The sequence below is a fragment of the Sminthopsis crassicaudata genome, chromosome 2 (genome assembly GCF_048593235.1).
Source record: "Sminthopsis crassicaudata isolate SCR6 chromosome 2, ASM4859323v1, whole genome shotgun sequence".
NCBI classification, from domain to species: domain Eukaryota; kingdom Metazoa; phylum Chordata; class Mammalia; order Dasyuromorphia; family Dasyuridae; genus Sminthopsis; species Sminthopsis crassicaudata.
In genome coordinates, this window is record NC_133618.1 from 28,260,301 (window position 1) to 28,284,488 (window position 24,188).

At 45.4% G+C, this 24,188-nt stretch overlaps 1 protein-coding gene across 3 annotated transcripts in view; it reads right to left on the reverse strand.

Moving 5' to 3' along the window:
• SFXN5 (sideroflexin 5) overlaps positions 1-24,188 on the reverse strand; it is a 203,896-nt gene that overhangs the window by 49,775 nt on the left and 129,933 nt on the right. For all 3 annotated transcript variants that reach the window (XM_074285546.1, XM_074285548.1, XM_074285547.1), the window contains exons 11-12: positions 13,831-13,946; positions 8,233-8,318 (exon numbers count right to left, since the gene is read on the reverse strand). In XM_074285546.1, coding sequence (XP_074141647.1) covers positions 8,233-8,318; positions 13,831-13,946 — 202 coding nt within the window. The remainder of the gene's footprint in view (positions 1-8,232; positions 8,319-13,830; positions 13,947-24,188) is intronic.

The window sequence follows — 24,188 nt, forward strand, 5'->3', positions numbered from 1 at the left end:
AGGCATCTTCTCTCTGAAGTCCCTTTGGAGTCATGTTGTTCCTTGTAATTCTCTATAGTCACTCGCCACTGATTTCTGTCCATTTACATTGCTGTAGTTATTATATCATCATTTTCCCAGTTCTACCAACTTTACTCTGAATCAATCCATGTTACCGTTCTCTATTCATCGCATCCATCATTTTTCTATAATTCAGTAATATTCCATTATATTCGTGGGCCCTAATTTGTTTTTTTTTGTTGTTGTTCTAAATTCACTTTGCATTTATTACTAACAACAGCAACAATAATTCATAGTTCAAAATTCATTGGATTTTTAACATAATCCCAAAGACTTTTCATTGCCATTTGTCACCCCATCATCTATCTATTAACTAATCATTCATGTTATTTTGACAGCATAGATTGCTACCCAGTTAAAAAAAAATGAGTTCATGGAGTCCAAGTCAAAATTGACTCTTTGTTGCTGTGGTAATGTAAATTAGAATGACTATCATTACTGGCTCCCCATATTACCAGTGTCGGAAACTGCCTATTTCACCATTCTTGGTAATATTAGAATTAATGTGCCCTGATTTGTTTATTTTCCTCCCAATCTTCTTTATTCTCAATTACAAAAAATAGTTATAAATATTTTTATCTTATATGGGGAACTTTCTTCTTCTCAAAGACATCCTTAAGTTGTATATCTCACAGTAGAATCTCCAGATTCAAGAATATGGATGTTTTAGGTACTTTATTCATATAATTCCAAGTTGCTTCCTAAAATGGTTATAGCAGTGCACAGTGCCTCCAAAAATGCATTAGTGGGCCTGACTTTTGTCTAGCCCTCCAGCACTGGATATTACCATCTTTTGTCTTCTTTGCTGGGTATGGGGTGCCAACCTTTTCTCCTGCTACTTTCCAAAACATCTCCTATGTCCAAACCAGGCAGATCTGTGTGCTCTCTCTCCTGTGTGTCTTTCCTGCCTTCTCAACTCAAGTTTCATCATGTTTCCCCCCTGTTATCTATGGAAGTAACTGACCTTGCCATATACTGAAACTTATTCTTCAGGGTTCATCTCCAGTGCTCAAGAGCTAACTACGGGGAGTGCCCAGAACCAGACCTAGCACATTGTAGATGCTTGGTGGGGTTGATTGCTTTGCTTGTTGATTGATAGGGCAGCTGGGTAGGACAGGATTTGGATGAACTGAGTTTAAATCAGTCTTAGACACTATGTGACTGGGGAAAAGTCACTTAATCTTTCTCAGCCTCAGTTTCCCCCTCTGTCACATTGCCTCCTACATGAAGACCTGAGTTTGAATCCTGCCTCTAACATTTATAGGCGAGCCATCTTATTTTTCTGTTTCCTCATCTGTGAGATGGGGACAGTTTCATTGTAACTTATGGCGTTGTCCAATCCAATCCAATTGTCCATCGATCAACAAACATTTATTAAGTACCCCCAAGGAGCATGGATACCCTACTATGTAGCCCAGTGCTGAGCACCGAGGATACAAATCTAACATCTCTGCAGAGGCCGTCTTTAGTTTACATTATACCAGAAATGAAAATGATTGGTCAGCTTAAATGTCCTACAAAAATGAAAGTCAGCAATCAATATTTGACCTTCCCAGCCTTTCAGGAAGTTAATAAATCCACTCAACATAATAATTATAGCTAGTGCTTAAAGGTTGGCTAAGCCCTTTGCATAGAGCATTTCATTTAATCTTTATAAGAACTCCTTTAACATTTGGTGCTACTTTTGTCCCCATTTTTCTGATGAGAAAATTAAGGCTGAAAGGGGTTAGGCCAGTAAGTAGCTAAGGTGAGATTTGAATTCACATTTTCCTGACTCCAAAATGGCCTCCCTATCCACTATTCCACCTTATCCTTACTAATCACATTGCTTCTGTTCAGGAGAATGCAAGTTTCTTGAAGGCAAGGACTCTTTTGCTGCCTTTGAACCTTCCGTGGGTAACACAGTGCCCAGAACATAGGAGACATCTAATCTTATTTTTGTGAAGCTGAATTATATCGTGAGCCTTATGATGTGCTCTGGAAATCGGAGTAAGGATTGCTCCCGGCCTTGTTGCTGAGAGGCCCAGAGTAGGTGGGAAGCCCAGCGCCGTAGGGAGCCGCCGAGGAGGAGGGAGTTGGCCGCAGAAGCGAGGTGTGGGGCACTCGCGGCTCGCACGTTCACGCTCTCTCCCTGAGCTGGGGCTTTGCCATGCACTGCAAGTCCCCAGACAGAGCCTGCGGCAGCTCGCCCCAAATACACCTTAGTTCTGCTCTCCTCACTCTGTTCATTAGTGGTTTACATTTGGTGTAATTTGGGCAGCGCCTCTCACACTTTGCAGTAGGCACCACAATTTATTCCATATGGAAGCAGCTAAGCGGATGAGTACAAGTTATCGGGATCACTGAACTAGAGCCGTGTTTGCCTCGAAGAAGGTGTTACATGCTAAACTAAACATGACAAGAGCTAACTACAATATCCCATCTGACAGATTCTGTGGGATTCTTCTTACGAAGAAATCGGCAAGCGGGATCTTATTGGAGGTAGAGATTAAGTGGCGATGCAGGCCAAGGGTTTAGGGACTACTCCAGTCATGGGTTTATGGGACTATGCCAGCCGTGGGGCTCCTGCACAATGACAGTCGTGGGCTCCTGGACGATGCTGGCTGTGGGCTCTTGGATAAGACAGTCATGGGCTCTGAATGATGCTAGATGATGCTAATCATGGGCTACTGAATGATGCTGGATGGTGCTCGACATGGGCTCCTGGATGAAGCTAGCTGTGGGCTCATGCAGAAGATGGATGAGAATGGTCTCTGGAATAGACCTATGAGCCTGTCCCAGCAACACCCTCACCTCCTTCCTGCCCTTCAATTTTCCCATTCAGACCTCTGTCTGAGTTGTACAATGTGGATAAAGTATTTGTCTCCAGAGGCCTCTGTTAAGTACAGGAGAGAGAGGGGTGTGTATGTAACTGCTGACAGATTAGATGGTGCAATACAAAGACAATGGGTATTGCATTAGTGCATGCTCTGTGTAACTCTGGGCTGACAGGCTCAGAGAACTAGAGCTAAGAACTCTAAAGGACATAGAATCCAATTTTACAGATGAGGAAACTGAGGCACAAAGCTTGACTTGCCCAGGTCACATAGCTAGCAAATGTCTAAGAGAGGATTTGAACTTGGGCTTTTCTGACTATTCATGAAACCACCTTGCTATCTCTAAATATTTAAAGCTTGAAGGATATTAAGGCCGAGGCTAGCCCCTTTATTTTAAAGTTGTGAGGGAACTGAGGTGCAGAGAAAATGGATGATGTGCTCTTTGACTTTTGGGTTCCTCATTTGGACAAGGAGGATCTCCTCGGGATCGATGCTCTCATACGCCCAGGACCAGACAAGTCAGGGCAACACAGAGTTTGGAAACTAAAATGTTTACCAATAATCGCTCTTCTGTACTTCTTCTAAAAGGAAACACTAAAAAGCATTAAGTAAGGGCCTACTGTGTGCCAGACACTGTGCTATGTGTCTGGGGATACACAGAAAAAGCCTCCAAGCCTGCCTTCAAGGAGCTCACATTCTAACTGCAGAGACAACATGTTAGGTCCATACATCGGTATAGAATGTGATATGTACAGAGGAGATAGTTAAAATGTAATCTCAGCAGAGGAGGAACCAACAGTTGGGGGGGGGAACCAGGAAAGGTGCCCCCCTCCAGTGGGATTTGAACTGATTATTGAAGGAAGCTCAAAGGAAAGGTGAGGATGGAGAGTTTGTCGGTCATGGGGAACAGCCGGGGCAAGAGCTTAGAGGTAGGAGATGAATGGAGAATGCCGGCCTCCATCGTATGGAAGGATCACACAGTAGGCCAGGAAGCGGAAAGACCCCCTGATATGGGGAGGGGAGGAAGGTCTAAGAAGGTGCCAGGCTATGAAGAGTCTCTAGGAGAGGACTTCCTCCTGGATCTTGGAGGCACTAGGAGAGTTTATTGTGTAGAGGGACTGCAGGGGCAGACACACGCTAACTCTCTGGCAATAGGGAGGAGGATGGCTGGATGGAGGCCCTAGAGGATGGGAGACCTGTTAAAGAACTACTGAGAGCTGACGAGAACTTGGGCATGTTCAAGGGAAGGGGTCCCAAATGCACATGAGTAGGAAGGAAGGTGGATAGTCTAGCCATCCAGGGCTGAGGTTGGTGACAAGACCAGGAACTGAGTTGGTTTGGGGGAGGGGAGGGAAAGTGTAGTGAGTGCCCAATTGGGGGATAGAATCTGCGGGGAAAGTTGGGATGGAGGCAATGGAGGTCGTGGATGGATGAAGAATGGGGATAGGAACGGGTGTGAGAGAGGGGGAAAGCTGGAATGATAAAGATTATGATCCGCTACAGGGATTTCATGGCAAACATGGAAATGGAAGAGTGATGGGTGAGGGATGAAGGCAAAACCATCTCTGGTCGGGCTGGAGCATGGTGGAGTCTGAGAAATGGGGAGACTGGGACATTAGGCCATTTGAGGCAACACTAGTGCATATGCTGTGGTCCTAAGTACTGGAGTAGAAATTGGGGAGGAGGGAAAGACTGGGGGTCCTGGCACCTAATCCATCAAAGGACGGAGAATGGCATGATGGCTGGCAATTAATGGCCATGGGGATCTGGCCCAGGTGCTGGGTCTGAACAACACGAACCTCAGAGGAAAGAACAGGCAACGGTAGAGGAAGGCTTTGGGGTCGTCTCCCTTTCCTTGACTGATGATTAGGAGAGAACGAGGGATCTCCCATAGCTAAAGCCACAGCTTCCTTCCACCACAGCATCTCCTACTGGGTGTCAGAAGTTAGTGAGGAGGAGGAGGGGTTCGAGGAGAGAGACAGGATGTCATTCCCTTAATCCTGCCCATCCAGGTCACCCCGGAAGCTAGAAGGAGATTCCTAAAGCACAGCGATCAGGTCACTCCTCTGCTCCAAAAGCTCCTGTGGCTCCCTATTCCATCCATGTGGCATTTTAAAGTCCTTTACAATTTGGCCCCACATTTCCCGAAATGCCCTCCCTCCCCATTTCTGCCTCTAGGGACTCCAAGTCGGGCCAATATTACCTCAGACAAGGAACCTTGCCCGATTCCCCCTTAGTGCTAAATTTTACTTCTAAATCTACACCTTGTAACCTCCAGGAAATCCCCGGATAACGGGAAGCGAGCTGGATCTGGAGTGAGAAAGCTCAGGTTCCTATTGGCCTCTGACATTTTTATCTGCGTGACCGTGACTTAGTTTCCTTTTCTCTACAGTGATGGAGCCGGGTTAGCTGGCTCCCGTCTTTGTCTGGGTCCCTGCTCCCAGAACAGTTGCTGGGGCAGAGGAAGCTTTCTTGCTGAGTTGAACTGAGCCAGAGTGAATTGCTGGGGATTTGCCCCCCCTTTCTCATTGGGGCACAACTGAAGGTTGGGGGGGGGGAGAGGGGTCAGGGATCTAAACCTGAAGAGAGGCTTCCCATCCCACCTCTGGTGCATATTGGTTGAAGATCTGGCTTTCCTCAGTTTCCTCATCTGGAGGGGGGGTGATCCAAGGAGCTGTCCAGCTCTCTGCTGTGCTCCTTCCCAGGGAGCCTGCAGCCTCCATGCATGGTTTGCTGTCACCGGGGGGCTGCTCTGCTCCTCTGCTCCCACCTCAGCCCCCAGGTAGTGAGCCTGGACAGCTCTGGGGGAAAGGGAGGACAGAGGCTGGGGGCGGGAAGGATAGGAGACGCAGTTCTCTCTGAACAGCCAAGAAGGCAGGCCCAGAGTTAAACCCACAGCAGGCGGAGAGGAGAGATGCCAGGAGAGGCAGGGAAAAATGGCAGCAGAGATGAGGAAGGCAGCTGGCCGAGCTCAAATATGCAGATGGAGAGATGTGAGACGTGCTGGGGAGGGAAGCAAGACCTGGCTCCTGGGCCGGGAGCTGCCTCCGAAACCTGCCTGGAAACTCGGGAATGAAGGCCCGGTCTTCCTCAGCCACTGCCCAGCCTGGCCCCAGCCCGGCCCGTAGCTAAGCAGGAGCACATGGGCACATGGGCAGGACTTTAATAACTGCCCAGGCCCTAGGGATCAGGGAGATGGGACAAGCATCTGGGGGGGGGGGGGGTTGCCATCCTTCCCTAGCCAGGCCTCCAGGTTGGGGGGGGGGCATGTCCTGGGGTAGAACTCTGTATTTGGGGACTGGGTTTCCACTCTCAGTTCTGTATCTTAGTACCTGTGATTTCAGACAAATCATTATACCACTAGATCCGTAACTCTGTGATCTTTTGTTCTTTCACCTGACTCTTGGCCAAATGATTGATCTTCTGAAAGTCAAATGGACGTCTCCTAATCCAACAGGGACTTGAAAAAGCCCTTTGCTTTCTGGAGGAGGGAAGCTGAGGCCCAGAGAGGAATACTGACCCAGAGTCAGCCAGTTTTGGATTCTGAAGAGAACAGTTCAGAAGCAACGAGGCGGCCCAGGGGCTGGGTTGTCAAACCTAGAGCTGGACAGCCCTGAGTTCAAATCCAGCCTTAGACTCTTACTAGCTGTGTGACCCTCATTTCTCACCAGGTTGCACTGCTTTGGAATTTCTCTGACTGATTTCTCCATGACTCCCCCATGGTAGGCACCTCATCCTGCATTTCCCATCACCCCCACTTTTCAGTTTCCTTTCCCCATTAGATTGTAAGCTCCCCGAGAACAGGGACTATCTTTCTTTTTTGTATTTGTATATCTAGTGCTTAAAATAGTACTTGGCACACAGTGGGTGCTTAATAAGTGCACCTGCCACACTTTAGGCTCCTCTGCCTATAGGAGCCACCAGCCCCTCTTCCTCTAGTCTACTTTGTACACCATTTCCAGGTCAGTGCCCCTGAGCAATGCCTTTATTATGTTACCCAGAATCCTCTCTCCCATCTAAGAACCACAAGGATTCCTATGGTTCATACAATCCATATGAATGATTTTTAGTCAGGCCTTCAAGGCCTCAGCATCCAATCTTATTCCCTCTCTCCTTTCCCTGAGTTGTCCTTGATGGCTTGTCACTGAGTTCATTCTCAATTCTATACTTACCAGAGCACATGACATATTCTGTTCCACCCCCTCCTCCAGGAGTAAAACCTAAGTTCTTTGTGGGCACGAGCTGGTTTTGCTCTGTCCCTGATCCCCTGTGCCTAATATCAATAAATACATGTTCTCAGGGCAGACACTTCTGTCAGTGCTTGTGGGATTGGAATGAATGGTGGTAGTCTGTAACAAGAACTGATAAAGTGCTAGCTCCATGCATGGAAAGCAAAAAACAGGCCCTGCCCCCTAAGGAATTCTCAGAGCCAACTCCCAATCTTCCCCTCTTTTTCTTTCTTTTCCTTCCTTCCTTCCTTTCTTTTTCTTTCTTTTTCTCTTTCTTTCTTTCTCTTTCTCTTTCTTTCTCTCTCCTTCCTTCCTTCCTTCCTTTCTTTCTTTTTTTCTTTCTTTCTTTCTTTCTTTCTTTCTTTCTTTCTTTCTTTCTTTCTTTCTTTCTTTCTTTCTTTCTTTTTTTCTTTCTTTCTTTCTTTCATCCTTTCTTCCTTTCTTCCTTTCTTTCTTTCTTTTTTCTTTCTTTCCTTCTTTCCTTCTTTCTTTCTTTCTTTCTTTCTTTCTTTCTTTCTTTCTTCCTTCCTTCCTTCCATCCTTTCTTCCTTCCTTCCTTCCTTCCTTCCTTCCTTCCTTTCTTTCTTTCTTCTTTCTTTCTTTCTTTCTTTCTTTCTTTCTTTCTTTCTTTCTTTCTTTCTTTCTTTCTTTCTTTCTTTCTTTCTTTCTTTCTTTCTTTCTTTCTTTCTTTCTTTCTTTCTTTCCTTCCTTCCTTCCTTCCTTCCTTCCTTCCTTCCTTCCTTCCTTCCTTCCTTCCTTCCTTCCTTCCTTCCTTCCTTCCTTCCTTCCATTCTCTTTCTTTCTTTCTTTCTTTCTTTCTTTTTTCTTTCTTCCTTCCTTTCTCTCTCTCTCTCTTTTTTTGCTTTGTTTTTGTTTTTGTTTTGGTTTTTGGTTTTTGCCTCTGATTTCTTAGGGTGTGTATGGAAGGCTCCTTTGTAGGTTGGCATCTTTTCTATAATTTATAGTCTTTAATGAGTTTCCTGAGAAATGAAGAAATAGACTTGTTCAAGATCATACAGATGGTAGAAGTAGGCTCTCTAACCACCACACAACACTGCCCCTTCCTTTCTTCCTGCCTTTATTGAAGAGCATGGCTGCCCTGTCCTCCTCCCACCCTCCACACTTACTTTTCCAGCACAGACATGATGATCGGAGGTAGAACTAGGATGGGCATGGGGAGGACCACTCGTGTCAGGGCCGTCTCGATCAGCGCCTGGGGAGCCAAGCAAAATGGTTAGGTGAGGTTGTCTGTCTGGGCTGGGGTTTCAAGGTAATCTTTCCATACCAAACTTCCCTTTTCTTACGTCCCTACAAATTCATTCACTATGGCTCATTTGGATCTGCTTAGGGCAGCTGGTGGTCTAGAAAATCACCACACAAATAAGGTACAGTCATTTCTGGGCCTTGGTTTTCTCATCTGCAAAATGGGGATACTAACATTTAAACAGAGAATCTGTAGAAAAACCCCTTGCAAACTGTAGGAAAAATCCTTTGTAAAATTTAAAGTCATTGTCATAATTAGGAATTATTGTCATGGGGCAAAGGTTGTGGTAAAGGCAGGGGTTGGGGAGATTTCCTAAAGTGGGGAGGATGTCCTCTCAATGTCCTCTCAATGTTGTTGCTCTAGAACAAAATTCCTGTTACCTTGCTCTGTTTATGGCTCTTTTTCAAATGAAATAGAGATGCCATTTATGTGCGTGTGCAGATCTCATTTCAAGGCGATCCCACATCAAGTCAACAAGCATTTATTAAGTGCCTACTGTATACTAGGCCCCATGCCAAGTGTCCAGGTTACAAAGGAAGGCCCCCCCAAAAAAAAACCCTTCAAAGACAATGGTTCTTGCCTTCAAGAAGCCCAGCCCAATGGGAGAAACAACACTCAGCAACTATTTACAAACAAAATGTATACAGGATAAATTAGAGATAATCTTGGAGAGAAGGCACCAAGGCTAAGTTAACATTTGCATGGAATCCATTAGAAAGTGGTTCTTTTGCAAAAAAAAAAAAAAAAATCCCACCCCCTCCTTCCCCCCAACACATACACTCTTACTGCACACGTTTTTTAAAGAGCAGATTCAAATCAGCTGGAACAATGCTTTGGAATGGAAATGCATTAGTACCAGACACCCAAATTCCTCGACTGCAGACTCCCGCCAGGGACGTTTAGCAAGTGTGGAAGCCAGTGTAGACACCTTAATTAACCCTTCTGAGCCAGCTCTGGGAGTTTGAGGGGGTGTGTGTATGTGTGTGCATGCAGGAGGTGGGGGGGGTCGGGAATGGCCCCCTCCTTCTCTCAGATGACAAGCTGCTTGAGATCCAGAGAAAGAGTGAGGACAGAGACCGTGGAGACAAGGACGCTGCTGTCACACCGCCAGGGGGTGGAGGGAGGGGGGAAATGAGCATATGGCAGAGTTTAGATGCTTAAAAGAAAAAAAAAAAAAGAAAAAAAGAAAGAAAGAAGCAAAAAGCAGGTGTTGGAAGGAACAGGGAAAAAAAAAAACAGCTGGGGCTTGCTTGGCAAGGTGAGGATGATGGAGTGACTTGAAGAAAGGAGATAAAAACAAAGTCTCCCGCTGGCTTCTAGGGGATCTCTATGGGTTAGGTCAAGGTCCCTCTTGGAAGTGGGAGCATTGAGTTTTTAATGACGTTGCCAGGTATTTGGAACCTTAAGACAACAAACTACCCACAATGCCACAGTGATTTCCCCAACAGAGCCTTGTTTTGGAGAGCCGGCTGTTCCCATTTTGACCTGAAGCTTTGGGTCCTGGCTTTCCAGTTCCAACTAAGCCTGTGCTCCAACACTCCAGTAGGCTGATTGGTTTAACTGCAGCCGGGAAACCGCAGAAGCTCAAAGGATGAGTTAAGAGGACACTTGACACCTTGTCATCTTATACCATATTCTAGATGCTTCTGGGGGTCATGTGTCCTTTGGGATCATCCCTGGGCTTGCTTTCCCCAAGTAGCTACAAAAAGGGCACAAGGAAGCAACTCCTGTTGAGAATATCACATAGTGTAAGTGACAAGACCATGCTCTGGAGTCAAGTATTCTGGATCCAGATCCCACCTACTCATGTGACTTTGGCAAATCTCTTCATTGCGCTGGACCTCAGTTTCTTTATATCTTGTGATGACTTATAGGATCGGAGATAAGAGGGACCTTAGAAGTCACGGGGTCATTTTACAGATGAGGAAATGAAGGCACACAGGATAAGCGATTCGCTCAGAATCATACAGATAGTAAGTACCTGAAATGGGATCTGAACCCAGGTCTTTCTGATCCTAAGTCCAGTGACCTAGCCATTATACCACACTGCCTCTAGTAGACAAGATGGCTGAGAGAGTCCTTTTAGTTATCATCTCTTTAGTATCAGTATACATTCTTTTGCGTAAGCATACAAGTTGGAGAGCAGTGATCTCCTAATGGCCAAACCCAATGTCTTTTTCTCAGTTCTTCTCTTCTTTGCCTTAGTTAACCTCCCCCTCCCATCTGGACCTCCTCTTCTCCTTTGGCTGAAATGATGCTGATGAGCTGGTGCTTTTCCTATTTATCTGACCCATTGAGTTCCTTTGGCTGGACCATTATCCATGCTCTGGCCTCCTAGTGTGGATGTCCCCCAGGACTCCATGCTTTTACTTCTAAAATAAACTATAAACTCTTCCCTTTGGTTTTTCAACTCCTTTCTCCACTCTTCCCCCTCCCCCCTGTGTCAACTCCCTCTTTCCAATGTAGTTGAAGTGGCTTTCTCTCTGTTTTATACATACGGTACTCCAGCTCCTGTTTCTATGTCTCTGTAGAGGCTGTGGCCCATGCCTGGAACACACTCCCTCATCCCTGCCTTGGAGAATCCCTCACTTCCTTCAAGAACTGGCTCCAGCCTCATCTTCTCTATGAAGCCTTTCCTGATCCTTTCCCTATCACCTGGGAATGTCCTCTCTCCCTGATCACTAGTTACTTAACTGCCATTATCTATTCTGAATTTACTTAGCTCGATGCCTGGCACATAATGGTGCTTAATAAATGCTTGTTGATGGAGGTATCTGTCCCTTATTAGAAACATGAATTCAGTGACCATCTCTATGCAGTGGACTCACAAATCTTTATCGCTAGCCTGAAATTCTCTCCCAAGTGGGTCTAGTCCCACATTATTATCTTCTGGCCATCTCCACTTGACTGTCCCATTGGCATAACAAACACATGGCCAAAATGGAGCTCTTTCTTCCTCCTCATCTGCCATTCTGCCTCCTTGGGCAATCTGCTACTCAATGGACTCAACATTTTATCTTCTTTGTATTCCAGCAAGCCCTATCCCACGCCTGGAATACCCTGTTCCTCCAGCCTCTCAAAGCCGCTTAACCCTTCCCATCAATGCCTCTGTGGTAGATGACTCTGAGAATCCTTCTGCTTCTATCTTATAAGACCTCTTCAGGACTCCCAGCCTCCTTTTCAGGAAACTTTCTTTCTATTTAGCAAGTACTATATATGTAATTATTAATTTACATGTTGTCTCCCTAGTGAATATCTAAGTCCCTTGAAGAAAGAGACTTTTATTTATCATTTCCTAGCATAGGATCTGGCACATTATAAATGCTTTAATAAATCCTTGTTATAATTCTAAGTTAACTTGCTTATTCATTGCTATACTATTCAAACTACCTAAGAATTATTTTGTAGAACTAAAAAAAAAAAAAAAGAAAAAAAAATGAAATTCACCAGGAAGAACAAAATTATCAAGGGAATCTATGAAAAAAACCATGAAAGAAGGTGGTCCAGCAGTATCGGATTTTAAACTATATTACAAAGGGGTAATCATGAAAGCAAAATGGTACCAGCTAAGAAAAAGAATGGTGGACCATGGAATAAGGTACACAATATTCAGAAGTAAATTACCATAGTAATCTAATGCTTGATAAACTCAAAGATCCAAGCTTTGGGGACAAGAACTCATAATTTGACAAAAATTGCTGGGAAAGTGGAAAACAGTTTGGCAGAAACCAGGCTTAGATCAACTTCTCATACCACATACCAAGATACAAATATATTGTAATACAAAATGGATAAATGATTTAGATATAAACAGTGATATCACAAGTAAATTAGGGGCTCATGGAAAAAATTTTACCATCAGATCTATGGATAGGGCAAGATTTTATGATCAAACAGGAGATAGAGAGGGTCAGAGGAAGTAAAATGCATAGTTTTGATCACATGAAATGAAAAAGCTTTTGCAGAAACAAAACCAAAAATGACAAATGCTGGAGAGAAGGTGGGGGGATAGGTACACTAATGCATTGTTGGTGGAATTGAGAACTGATCTGACCATTCTAGAGAACAATTTGGAGCTTTATCCAAAGGGCTATAAAATTTTGGCCCAGCAATACTCCTATGAGGTCTGTACCCCAAAGAAATCTTAAAAAAAAAAAAAAAAAAAAAAAGAAGGAAAAAGGATCTATTCGTATTCCTTTTGAGGAGGGATCTATTGGCTTCACTCTGCACTACCAAATGGGGCTATGACATGAAGGTGGTCTTGAGCATTTACCGTAGCACAATGAGCAAGACCAGGGTCATCGGATCATAGACTTAGACATGAAAGGGACCTTTGAGGTCATTTGGTCCAATCCTTTTATTTTACAGTTGAGGAAACAGGGGTCCAGAACAGTAGAGTATAGCCAGGAAGTACCAGACCTGACATCTGAACCTAGGACCTTGGACTCCAGACTTCCATTTTTTCCCACCGTGGGCCAATACATGGGGGAGCAGGCACCAGAGTAAGCAGCAGCAGAGCTGAAGCATATTGCCTCCTCTGCTTCCAAGTTTTGTCAAGGGTTAGTGCTAAATGATCTAGGGAGTGGCCTGCAACACACAGGGAGTAGGTGTAAGTAGGAGGAACTGAAGAAAAGATAGGAGCATTTTAATCACTGGAAGGCCTGCCATGCATGAAGAGAGAGAAAGCTCATTCCAGGACAACTGAAGCCATCTCAGGGCAAGGTATTTTTGGTTTTATCTTTATACTTCTAGGACCAGCACACAGTAGGTGCTTAATAACTGTCTAACTAAAGTAAGACCCCAGTGGTAGGAGAAACATAAATGTTTGATAATTGAAAAACAAGGAAAGGTGGAGGTACAAAGCTCCTTCTCCCCGGCAAGACAGAGCAAGGCAAAGCAAAGGTTCTCAGCACCATGTTTAATCTTTTGTTTCTCATTTCTTCTGCCAGATGTCCAGTTCTAAGTACCCAGGATTCCCCCATAACTTCCTTCACTCCTTTCTCAGTGTCCTGGGCTCTGCCATCCCCTTGGAAAACAGGCCTGTCCTCAGGATCATAGGATGAGGTCCCTGCTAGAGACCTAAGAGATCATTGAGTCCGATTCTCCCATGTTACAGAGAAACTGAGAAACCAATGGTAAATTACTTGTTAAAGGTCACTTAGGCAGTAAATGGAAGAATCCAAACTCAGGCCTAGGGATCCAGTTCCAGCCCAATGTTGTCCCCTCTCCCCTTTACCTCTTATAACTCTACACATGTCTTGCATGTGCCTAGATATTTATACATTGTCTTGATCATTAGAATGTAAGCTTCTGGCAGGCAGGGATTAATTCAGGATTTAATTCAGAGTCTAGGACACAGGAATTACTTAATAAATGACTGATTTAAAAAAAGACAAATGGAAAGTAATCAGGGACTAATTCCCTTCCCATTCCCCACCCCAGTCCCAGAGCCCAGACTCACATGCCTAGCCGCAATTCTTGAGGAGCCCACGATGTTCCCATCACTGTCCAGGACATCAATTCCTTCCTCCAATTCATTGTGCCTCATCAGGACCACGTTGCAGATATTGGCACTTGCTGGGTAGGAGAAAGCAGAGAAGAGAAGTAGTTAAGTGAGAAGGGGGAGGAGGTTAAAAGGAAACATCATAATCAGCAATGGCCCCATCGCAACCCTACCTAAAATCCTCTACAATCTTCAGTTCCTCAAGTCATGTAGGCCATTGGGGAACTGGGGAGAGTAATTCCCCTGCTTGGCATTTAAAGCCTTCCACAAAGAGGCTCTTACCCACCTTAGCAAGCTCTGAATTCCATTTCAACTAACCTGCTTGAATATGGTACTGTGCCCAAAGGGTAACAAACTGTGCATCCCCTTTGACCCTACTGGGTCTGTATCCCAAAAAGATCATAAAGAAAGGAAAAGGACCCACATGTGCAAAAGTGTTTGTGGCAGCCCTTTTTTGGAGTGGCAAGAAACTGGAAACTGAGTGGAGGCTCATCAGCTGGGGAATGGCTGAATAAGTTATGGTGTATGAATGCTATGGAATATTATTGTTCTATAAAGAGTGATCAGTGGGATGATTTCAGAGAGGCCTGGGGAGACTTACATGAACTGATGTTGAGTGAAAGAAAAAGAATCAAGAGAACATCGTACACAGCAACAAGAAGACTATATGATGATCAATTCTGATGGACGTGGTTCTTTTCAACATCGAGGTGATTCAAGCTAGATAGAGAGAGCCATCTGCACTCAGAGCATTGTGGGGACTGAGTGTGGATCACAACAGAGCATTTTCACTTTGTTGTTGTTATTGTTTGCTTTTTTTGTTTTCTTCCTCAATTTTCTCTTTTTTGATCTGATTTTTTGTGTGTGTGTGCAGCAAGATAAATATGGAAATATGTATAGAAGAATTGCACATGTTGAACATATATTGGATTACTTGCCATCTAGGGGAAGGGATGGAGGGAAGGGAGGGTGAGAATTTGGAATACAGGGTTTTGTAAGAATGAATGTTGAAAACTAACCACAGATTGAAATGTCATTTCCTACCTCCAAAACTTTGTCCAGGCTGTTCCCCATACCTAGGATGCCCTTCCTCCTCACCTCTGCCCTTTAGAATCCCTATCTTTCTTTAAGACATAACTCAATCCCTCTCTGACACAGGTTAATGCTCCTTTCATCTTCAAATTATCAGAGGAGTGTCCCACCTATCCCCAAACCAGCTCAATCTCTGATTTGCCCATGATAACACAGAATAACACCTGAGCCCAAATTCTAATGGAGTGGTCAGTGGGACGAGCTGTTGGGATGTTGTCTCCCCCACTAGACTGTAAAGACAACAGGGGTTGTCTTTTGCCTTTCTTTGCAGCTGTAGCCCTTAGCACAGGGCCTGGTGCATAGTTGGGCCTTAATGCTGAGTGACTGCAGTTTTGCAGCCACTAAAGAAGCTTTGAGCAAGGAGACAGAACAGTATCTCCTGAGAGAAGAGAGGCAAAACCGACAACAGGCTTGAGGGTCACATGTCAGCTACTACCAGCAGGATCTTCCTTGGGCGTAGACGGAGTAGGAGCCACTTTCCTAGTATGAATTCAAGGGTCAGATAAAAAGGCTCCCTCAGTGTAATTCCCCTCTGGCAGCTCCTCTCCTGGGTACTGTTCTTTCCAGGGCCTCTTGAATACATACACCCTGTTCCCCCTCCCTCTAAGATCCATTTGCAAACTCAGTGAGTGGGGGTCTTCTGATTGCTAGCATTTAAAAAGTACGTTGAAATTTGCAAATATTTTGCACACAGGCCCTCATTTGATAGCTTATAAGAATTGTTATGATAACAATAATAATATGATATATAATATTATAATATAATATATATTATAATGTAAAATATATAAAATAAAATATAATATAAAATAAAATAAAAATAAATAAATATTATGGTCAATCAGAGAACTCCACAGTTACGATAGGTAGAACTTTGAAGGTCATATAGTGCGAATTCCTCCTCTTATAGGTAATGAGTCGCTTCCCCAAGAGAGGAAGAATCCCTTGCCCAGAGTCATAGTGAGAAGGTAGCCGAGGCAGGTTTGGGGCCTCCAGATCCACTTGCTTCTCTGTGACAGAACAGCAGCATGTGGCAAGACAGCCCTGGGTTCAAGGGTGGGAGGAGGGCAGAGGAAGTGAGGGGGTTCTGGGGACACCATTGGCTGGTTTCCTAATCTCCATGTTGGCCCATTCTTGGGTTCCAGCATCAGTAATCCATTGATTAACAAGCATTAATTAAGCACCTACTGAGTACCAGCTGCTGGGATCTCCTCCCCGAGTATACTCAGAGAGCAGAGGGGGCGAGCAGCTGAGACCCACGGGGCCCAATCCCTTAATTAGGGATCTTTGCTTCTGGAAATGGGGGCCGGGGGTGTGGAAGGGGAGGGGGGCCAGGCGGACTGAGAGGCTTCTTAGATTGTCAGCTGTGAAACGTCCTGAAAGGACCACCATCTGCTTCGTGGGCCAGCGTCTGCCCCACCTGGGCAGAGCAGGCCTCAGCTGGGGAGCCACCGGCTCCCCCCCACCTGCTCGGGAACAAAATGCAGGCCGGGAGGGGGGGGCCGAGGAGCGGCCAGCAAAAGACACCGAGTGGTCTTGCTCCTTTCCTCCCTCCCCCCAAAAAGCACATTGCCACAGCATTTAAAGTTTTAATTTTTGCTAATTAATGTCAATTAATTTTGTATAATGAGTGTTTAATTTTGGGGAGTGTGTGAGCCCGGGAGCTAATGCAGCTCTCGGCTGTGAATGCTGATTAGCGTCAACACCTGCTGCTTACACTCCCTCTACTGGGTGGGGGGGGGGGAGGAATGAGGGTTTGGGGAGCCAGAGTGAGGATGAGGACGGCTCGGTGGGGGAGGGCAGGAGGAAGGAGAATGGGGAGATACATATGGCTAGTGGGGGGGCGGGAAACAAGGGAGCTCTAGAGGGCTCACATCTGGGGGAGAGAGTGGGCCCAGGAGGCCAGGCTGGACCAGGTGAGGAGGGGCTGCTTGACGTTCTGGGTGAAATGGCCAGGTTGTCTCGAGCACCTGGCAGGGGCAGCAGGATGGGTGGAGGAGGGAGATTGCCAGGGAAAGAAAGAGGGAGGGGAAGGATACAAGGAAACCTGGACTCCACCTGGGAGAAAAAAGCAGAGTCAAACCCAGTCCGGCCCTTGGCCTCTGGGAGCCCTCAGTCCTGCACAAATTGCCCCATTTCTCTGAATTTAGCTGCCTCCTGGGAGAATGGGCACAGCCACGTGCGAGAGAGGAGGGTACGGGGACAGTCTGGTTCAGAGGGAAGGGCCTGGATTTGTATCAGAGGCCCTGATACCACATAGGATTCTGCCCTGTTATAGCTCTGGACCTCTGAGCACCTTCAGCCCCCCATGGGACTCCATTTTATTATCTGCCTAATGAAGGAGGGAGACCAGATTATCCCAATGGTCCCTTCCAGTTCTAGATCTGCCATCTGATGAGAGGGAAGGTTCCAAGCCGGATGGAAGGTTAAAAAACAAACACACTCCGCAGCATGATAAGAGTGGGAACTCAGGGTGGGAGAAGTAATCTGGAGCCAGGAAGCCCCGGGGTCATGGCCCACTTGGAACACGACTAGTGTGTAACCAAGGGTGGCAAGCAGGGTGCGCTGGAGCCAGCTCCGACTGGCTCCTAAGAAAGCCGACTGTTAAATTTTCAGTGTGAGCGTTTACACCTCAGAAATTGGCAAGTGCTACAAAGCGGGCTTGATTTATTGTTTTGTTGTTTGTCTAGACTTAAGAAAGGGAAGAGAAAAAAACGTTAATAATGCAGATTAAATTGAACAGTGCATTGTGGGTAGCTGAATGTACCATATATTTATGCCCACACATGAGTGTGGGTGTGTGTGTGTGTGTGTGTGTGTGTGTGTGTGTGTGTGTGTGTGTGTGTGAATCCTAGGCAGGTGCTACAGTGGATTGGAGCAGCAGGAAATAACTGGGCCCATCTCTAACCTTCAGCTGTTTTTTGTTGCAAAAGCCCATCTTTGGAAGACCTTTGTTCTACAGGAATGCAGAGCTGTATAATGGTTAGCCAGTGGGCATCAGCAGCAGGAAGACCAGTTCAAACTCTAACTCATCCAGCTTCAATGACCTTGGGTAAATTAAACTACTTCCCCTCTCATTGTCAGGTCAACTCATTTGGGCTATCTGCTGCAAAGAAGGCACCAATCCACAGTGGGAGGACTTTCCTGATACCCACAAAATCACAATTCTATTCCTATCTTGTTCTCAGCACAGAAAAAAAAAAAGCAGAGGAAGTCACTCATGTGGGGTGGGGAAGGGGGTGGTCCTATGGATGCTCAATGAAGGATTCCCAGAAAGCTGTGAATGATTCTGGCCCAGGAAGGGCCGGAGGAGATGGGCTGAAATTTACACAGGTGGAGGAAGCCAATGGGGTCACAGCTCTACCTAAGCCACCCAAGTAATCCGGAGGGCTGGAAAGATGCACTTCCTATGCGAAGATCCACTTTGTGGATTATCCAGGCTTACATCAAAGACCGGTGACACTTGGGACAGCTTCTCCCCTTCCCCCAAAGCAGGCACCAGGCTCATGTTTCTTGTCCCACAAGCAGCTACTGAGCTTAGGGGATTCAGATCCATTTTAATCCAGTTTAAACCTAATGGGATTAGAAGGGAAGAGCTGCCTTTTAGAAAAAAAAAAAAAAAAGAGGAAATGCCTTTCAAAGCCAGTTAGAATCGGGTTTTGGATCATCCATTGATTCTCAGCTTGTCCATTTTTGAAAAGATTTTAATATGGGCCTACTATGTGCTTGTGAAAATAGAAAGCAAAGCAAAAACAGCTTGCATCTTCATTTGGAAGGCAATTCTAGAGAGAGAAAGAATAGACAGAAGGTCATCTCAAAAAGGAAGGCACAGGGAGAGGGGCAATCAGGAAAGGCCCCTGAAAGAAGGTGGGCTTGGGGCCAAGAATGGAAAGAAGCCAGGGAAAAGGAGGCTTTTGCCATTGACACCCAGATCACTGTCAGGAAAAAAGATATGGGTGCAGCGGATGGGTCACTGGAGTCAGGTCTTGACTGGACCCTAGGTTTTGCTACATATCACCTGTGTCAGGGGGTCACTTGGGGCTCAAGGTCTTCCTTAACCTCGACTGGGATGCCCATTGACATCAGGAGTCGAACCCAAAGCCAAGCTTGTGCACTTTCCCTTTTGACTGGTTACTCCTGATTTGTCTGTTTCTGTCTGTGACTTCATCATTTACCCTTGGGAAAATTGGGAGTATTCATCCTAGAAAAGAGACTGTCATGGGCTGCAGAATGGGTAGCCACTATTAAGAAGGGCCACAAAGGGTGAGAAAAGGATTGGCTTTTCTCTGGCCCCAGAGGGCTGAACCAGAAACTATGGGGGCAAGTTCTGAAGAGGCAGATTTGGACAAGATGGCAGGAAAGCTTCCTAACTATGAGAGAGAGTGGAATGAGCGGCCTGTGAACGTAGTCTGCTACTTGCCACGAGCTTTGAAAGAAAAATCTGGATCGTAATCTTTCTCTTTTATATGAGACTTCTAAAATTTTCTACGTGCTTAACGTTCCTTTATTGATTTTTACAATGACCCAGTGGGGTAGATATTACTCTCCATTTTACAGATGAGGAAACTGAGGCTCTGAGAGGCGAGTGAAATGGGGAATGTGCTACCTCTGGCAATATCCACTGAGCTTCCTTTCAAATACATTGTAAAGAGAATTCTAATTCATAAATGGATGGAGCTTTTCCAACTCTGGTACTATAATTCTAAGGTCATCAGTCCAACATTCTTTCTCTGCATGGGCCACACGCTTCTTATTGCTTCTTGGGGGTTTACACAGCCATATAGAGGAGTTACAGAGAATGGGACTGATAAAGGGCCCCAGAAGACTACGGGAGAGAGAATCTGGAGAAAGGCTTAGCCATCTCCAAGCCACTCCAGCATGATTTGTGATGAAGACCAAGGCCAAAGCTAGCTTTAAGATTAGGGATGTGGCTAAAGGAGAGAGGAGGAAGAATAGGTAGTTAAGGGCTGGAGATACACAGTAGTACTTAATAGTTGTTGATTGATTGGTTGGTTTATTTATATCTTGAAAAGATTTATATAGCATATATGCTGCTTCTGTCGATGAAGGAAATTCCTTAAAAACAGAAAACATTTCATTTTTGTCTTTGAATTCTCAGAACCAAACTTGGTACACAGTAGCCACTTAATAATTGCTGGTTGGTTGGTTGATTTATATCTTGAAAACATGTATGTATGCATACATGCTGCTTCTGTCAATAGAGGAAATTCCTTGAAGGAAGGAAAAATTTCATTTTTGTCTTCGAATTCTCAGAGCCAAACTCAGAGGTTGGCATACAATAAGTGTTCAATAAATGTTGGTTCGTTAGTTGATCAATTTATATCTTGCATATATTTATGTTGTATACATGCTGCTTCCTTCAACTGAGAAAACTTTCTGAAGGAAGAGACCATTTCATTTTTGTCTTCAGATCTCAGTGCCAAACTCAGAGGCTGGCACACAATAGGTGCTCAATAAATGCTAGTTGGTTAGTTGATCAATTTATATCTTGCAGATATTTATATTGTATACATGTTGCTTCCTTCAACAGAGAAAACTTTCTGAAGGAAGAGACCATTTCACTTTTGTCTTCAAATTCTCAGAGCCAAACTCAGAGGCTGGCACACCATAGGCGCTCAATCAATGCCAATGCTGCTTGATAAACTTTCTGAAGGAAGAGACCATTTTATTTTTGTCTTTAAATCCTCAGTGCCAAACTCAGAGGCCGGCACACAACAGGCGCTCAATCAGTGCTGCTTGATTGTGAATCAATGGAGGGGGCTCTTGTTAAGAGGCGGGCTGGAGCGGCTCCTAGTCCCCCCATCTTTGCGGAACGGCCCTGGTCCCGGCCTAGCAGTCCTCAGGACTCGTGCAGCCAAGTCACTTAGAGGAAGAAAGGAACGTCCGGGCCTTCCCTCCTTCCCCAGCGCCAGCGCCTTCCATTATTGACAGTATCAGCAGGTTAATTAAGCAGTCTGTTAGTGAGGATGTTAAGAAAGCTGGCACATTTTCAACTCGGATTGACACCATTCAAAAAGCAGGCATAACTGACACTGGTGAAGCAAGACCGAGGGTGTCGCAGACTGGAGGGAGGAAGGCTCCGTTCCTGAGGCAAACGTGGAGCCTGGTCCTGGGGGAGCTCTGTTCCCACCCGCTGCAGATGTTCGCACATCAAATCAGAACTCAGTGGAAAAACACGAAGCGGATGCTCAGCGTGGGAGCACGTGGGGGCCGGCTCGGCTTTGGGAGTCCAAGGGTCCTGCCGCCAGTTTCCCGGGGGACGTTCGGCCTCTGGGAGCCTCAGTTTCCACATCTGGGAAGCGGGGATCATCCCTCACCCTTTCTGGTGACAATCGTAACAATGATGACACCTATGGATGGTGGAAGGTTCAGAAACATCTGAAATCTATGAATTTCATAGGAAGTGATTAAACTGAGCAGCCCTTTGGAGAGGGAAGGGCTGGGTTCAAGGTCCAGAGCAGATGGCGTCACCTCTCCTCCCTCCTAGAGCCCTCTGGGGCTGGTCAGTAGCAAAGTGGGGGCTGATCTGCACAGGGAGGGGTGGGTGTCCTCTAGAAGATCCCTGCAACACGTGTGTACACATGGCACATATACACATGTGTTCATATGCACCAGTGTCCACACACAACTCGGGACCGATACATAATGCAGGCTCTAGGTGCACGCACATGAGTATTACATGTGTGTCCATTGCACATACACAGTGGACAGGTTTACACGCAATGCACTTGCATGTGCACACAATTGTGCATGTGTAGCCACACTGCAGGTATGTATCCATTGCATTACATGCAGTGAACAAGCAACATGATGTGGTTATACACACACAAAATTACGTGCACATGCATGCCACACAGCTCAAGTCCAAGGCAGGTCATCCTGTTGCCAATGGTAGTGCGCTACCCGCTGAGCACACTGCCTCTTTACTGTGGTGTGTTCTGGTGGGAAGATGATGGGAGATAATAAATATGAAAGTCTCTTGGAAAAGTATTCAAGGATAAGAGCAGCTGACCCCCCCCTCATGTTGCTTTGATTTTGCAATGTGCCTTCTCTACCTAAAATGTTTACAACCATGTTTTTACAGACTTCAAAGTAATTTTTGACATTAGCTAGAGTTTCGTAACTGAAGAGTCATAAAATCAGGATTAGGGAATTTGAGATTAAAAAATTAATCTTGAGGGGCAGCTACATGGCACAGTGGATAGAGTGCCAGTCCTGAAGTCAGGAGGATCTGAGTTCAAATTTGGCCTCAGGTACTTCATATTTCCTAACTGTGTGACCCTGGGCAAGTCACTTAACCCCAATTGTCTCTGCCAAAAAATAGATAGATAAATAAGTAAATAAATAAATAGAATTTTTAAAATTTTTAAAATTAATCTTCAATCAAGTTTTAACATGAAATGACTCCCAAGCTTAGGCTCTTTAAATGAGAGTTCCAAAAAAAGACTCCTGCTCAGCAATCTTCTGTGGCTCCCCGCTGTCTGCAGGAACATGGCCAAATTCTTCTGGCTGAGTTTCAAGGTCTTGTGTGGCCTAGTCCCACTCTTTGAATCCAATCCCCACCCCCCCCGCCGCTATACAGCCCAACGGGGCCCTATTGTGCTAGCCTGGGCTAGTCCCTGAGATTCTTTGATAGTTATTTCTGCCTTGTGCCCACCCGTATCCCAGCCATGCTTCAAGGTCGAACCCCAGGTCCGCCATCACTAGGAAGTCTTCCCTGATTCCTCCCCCCTCCCCACCATATTTCTAATATAATCAGTGGGGAAGGACCATCTCAACTGGACTCTCCCTGCTAGAAATCCATCCCTTCCTATCTGCAACCCTCAGAAGGAGGAGTCTACATGGGATCAGCATGGCAGAACAGAAAAGGTTGGACATGAATTCAAGAAGACCCTGGGATGTCATAGGACCCCGTGCCTCAGTTTCCTCATCTGACTCAGTGGCCTTTAATGTCATTTTGTTAAGAGTTGTGACCCACCAATGAGCCATAGAGGGGAGGAGTCCATCCTGGGTCATACGTGTTCTTCGGAAGGTTTTGTTTGTTTTTATCTATCGAGGATACAATTTTCAAAATGGAGAGGGCCCCAGTGGGTCTGAGGGAAGCATGGAAGGAGAGGAGGGAGAGCACCAGCCTGAAGCCAGGAAGATCTGAGTTCAAAAATCACCTCAGACATTTACTAGCTGTGTGACCCTGGGCAAGTCACTTATCCTCTTTCTGCCTCAGTTTCTTTGTCTATAAAATAAAAATAATAATTCTTTCTTACCTCACAAGGTGGTGAAGATCGTGAGATAACATATGTTAATACCATTTATTTATTATCATCATTATTGTACCACTATGCCTCCCTAAGACCGCTTATAGGTATAGCATTCTATAAATTCTGAAAAAATAATGTGTCAGTTTTTGCCGTTGTAATCCTATTCTCTAAGATAAGGAGAGACACATAGTAGGGACTAATAAATGTCTGTGGAATGAATGAAGGGTGGATTGACACAAATAGAGCAGAATTTTGAAATTTACTGTTCTCTAGGGACACATAAAAAGTTTTCTCTCTAAAACAAACAACAGAACCAGGCCGGTACAGAAGATCCTAGCTAAATCCTTTTGAAACAGATGGCAATTTTATTTGAGGGGCAACTTGAATGTGGCCTGAGTTCAAATTCAGCCTTAGACATTGACTAGCTGTGTGACCCTGGGCAAGTCACTTCACTCTGTTTGCCTCAGTTTCCTCATCTGTAAAATGAGCTGAAGAAAGAAATGGTAAAAACCACTCCAGTCTCTCTGCCCAGAAAACCCCAAATAGGGTTATGAAAAGTTGGAAATTATTGAAAAATAACTGAATAAAAACAAAGTTTCCTTTGAGCAAGGTTGAGCCAGTCAAGGCCCAGCCCCAGGGCAAACAGTAAAAACTCAATGGAAATCTTTTACACTCCTTCCCTTTTCTCTCCCTCTCCTTTCTATCCTCCTCCCTACTCTCTCCCTTTCCTTTCCTCTCTCCTCCCTCATTCCTTCTTTCCCTCCCTCTCTTTCTGTCTCGGTCTCTCCCTTTCCCTGTCTGTGTCTATTTCTCCCTCTCTCCCTCTCTCTGTGTGTTTGTCCCTTTTCCTCCTTCCTCCCTTTCTTCTCTCTCTTCCCTTCCCTTTCTTCTCTCTCTCTCCCTTCCTCTTTCCCTCTCCCTTCCTCCATCCGACTCTTCTTCTTC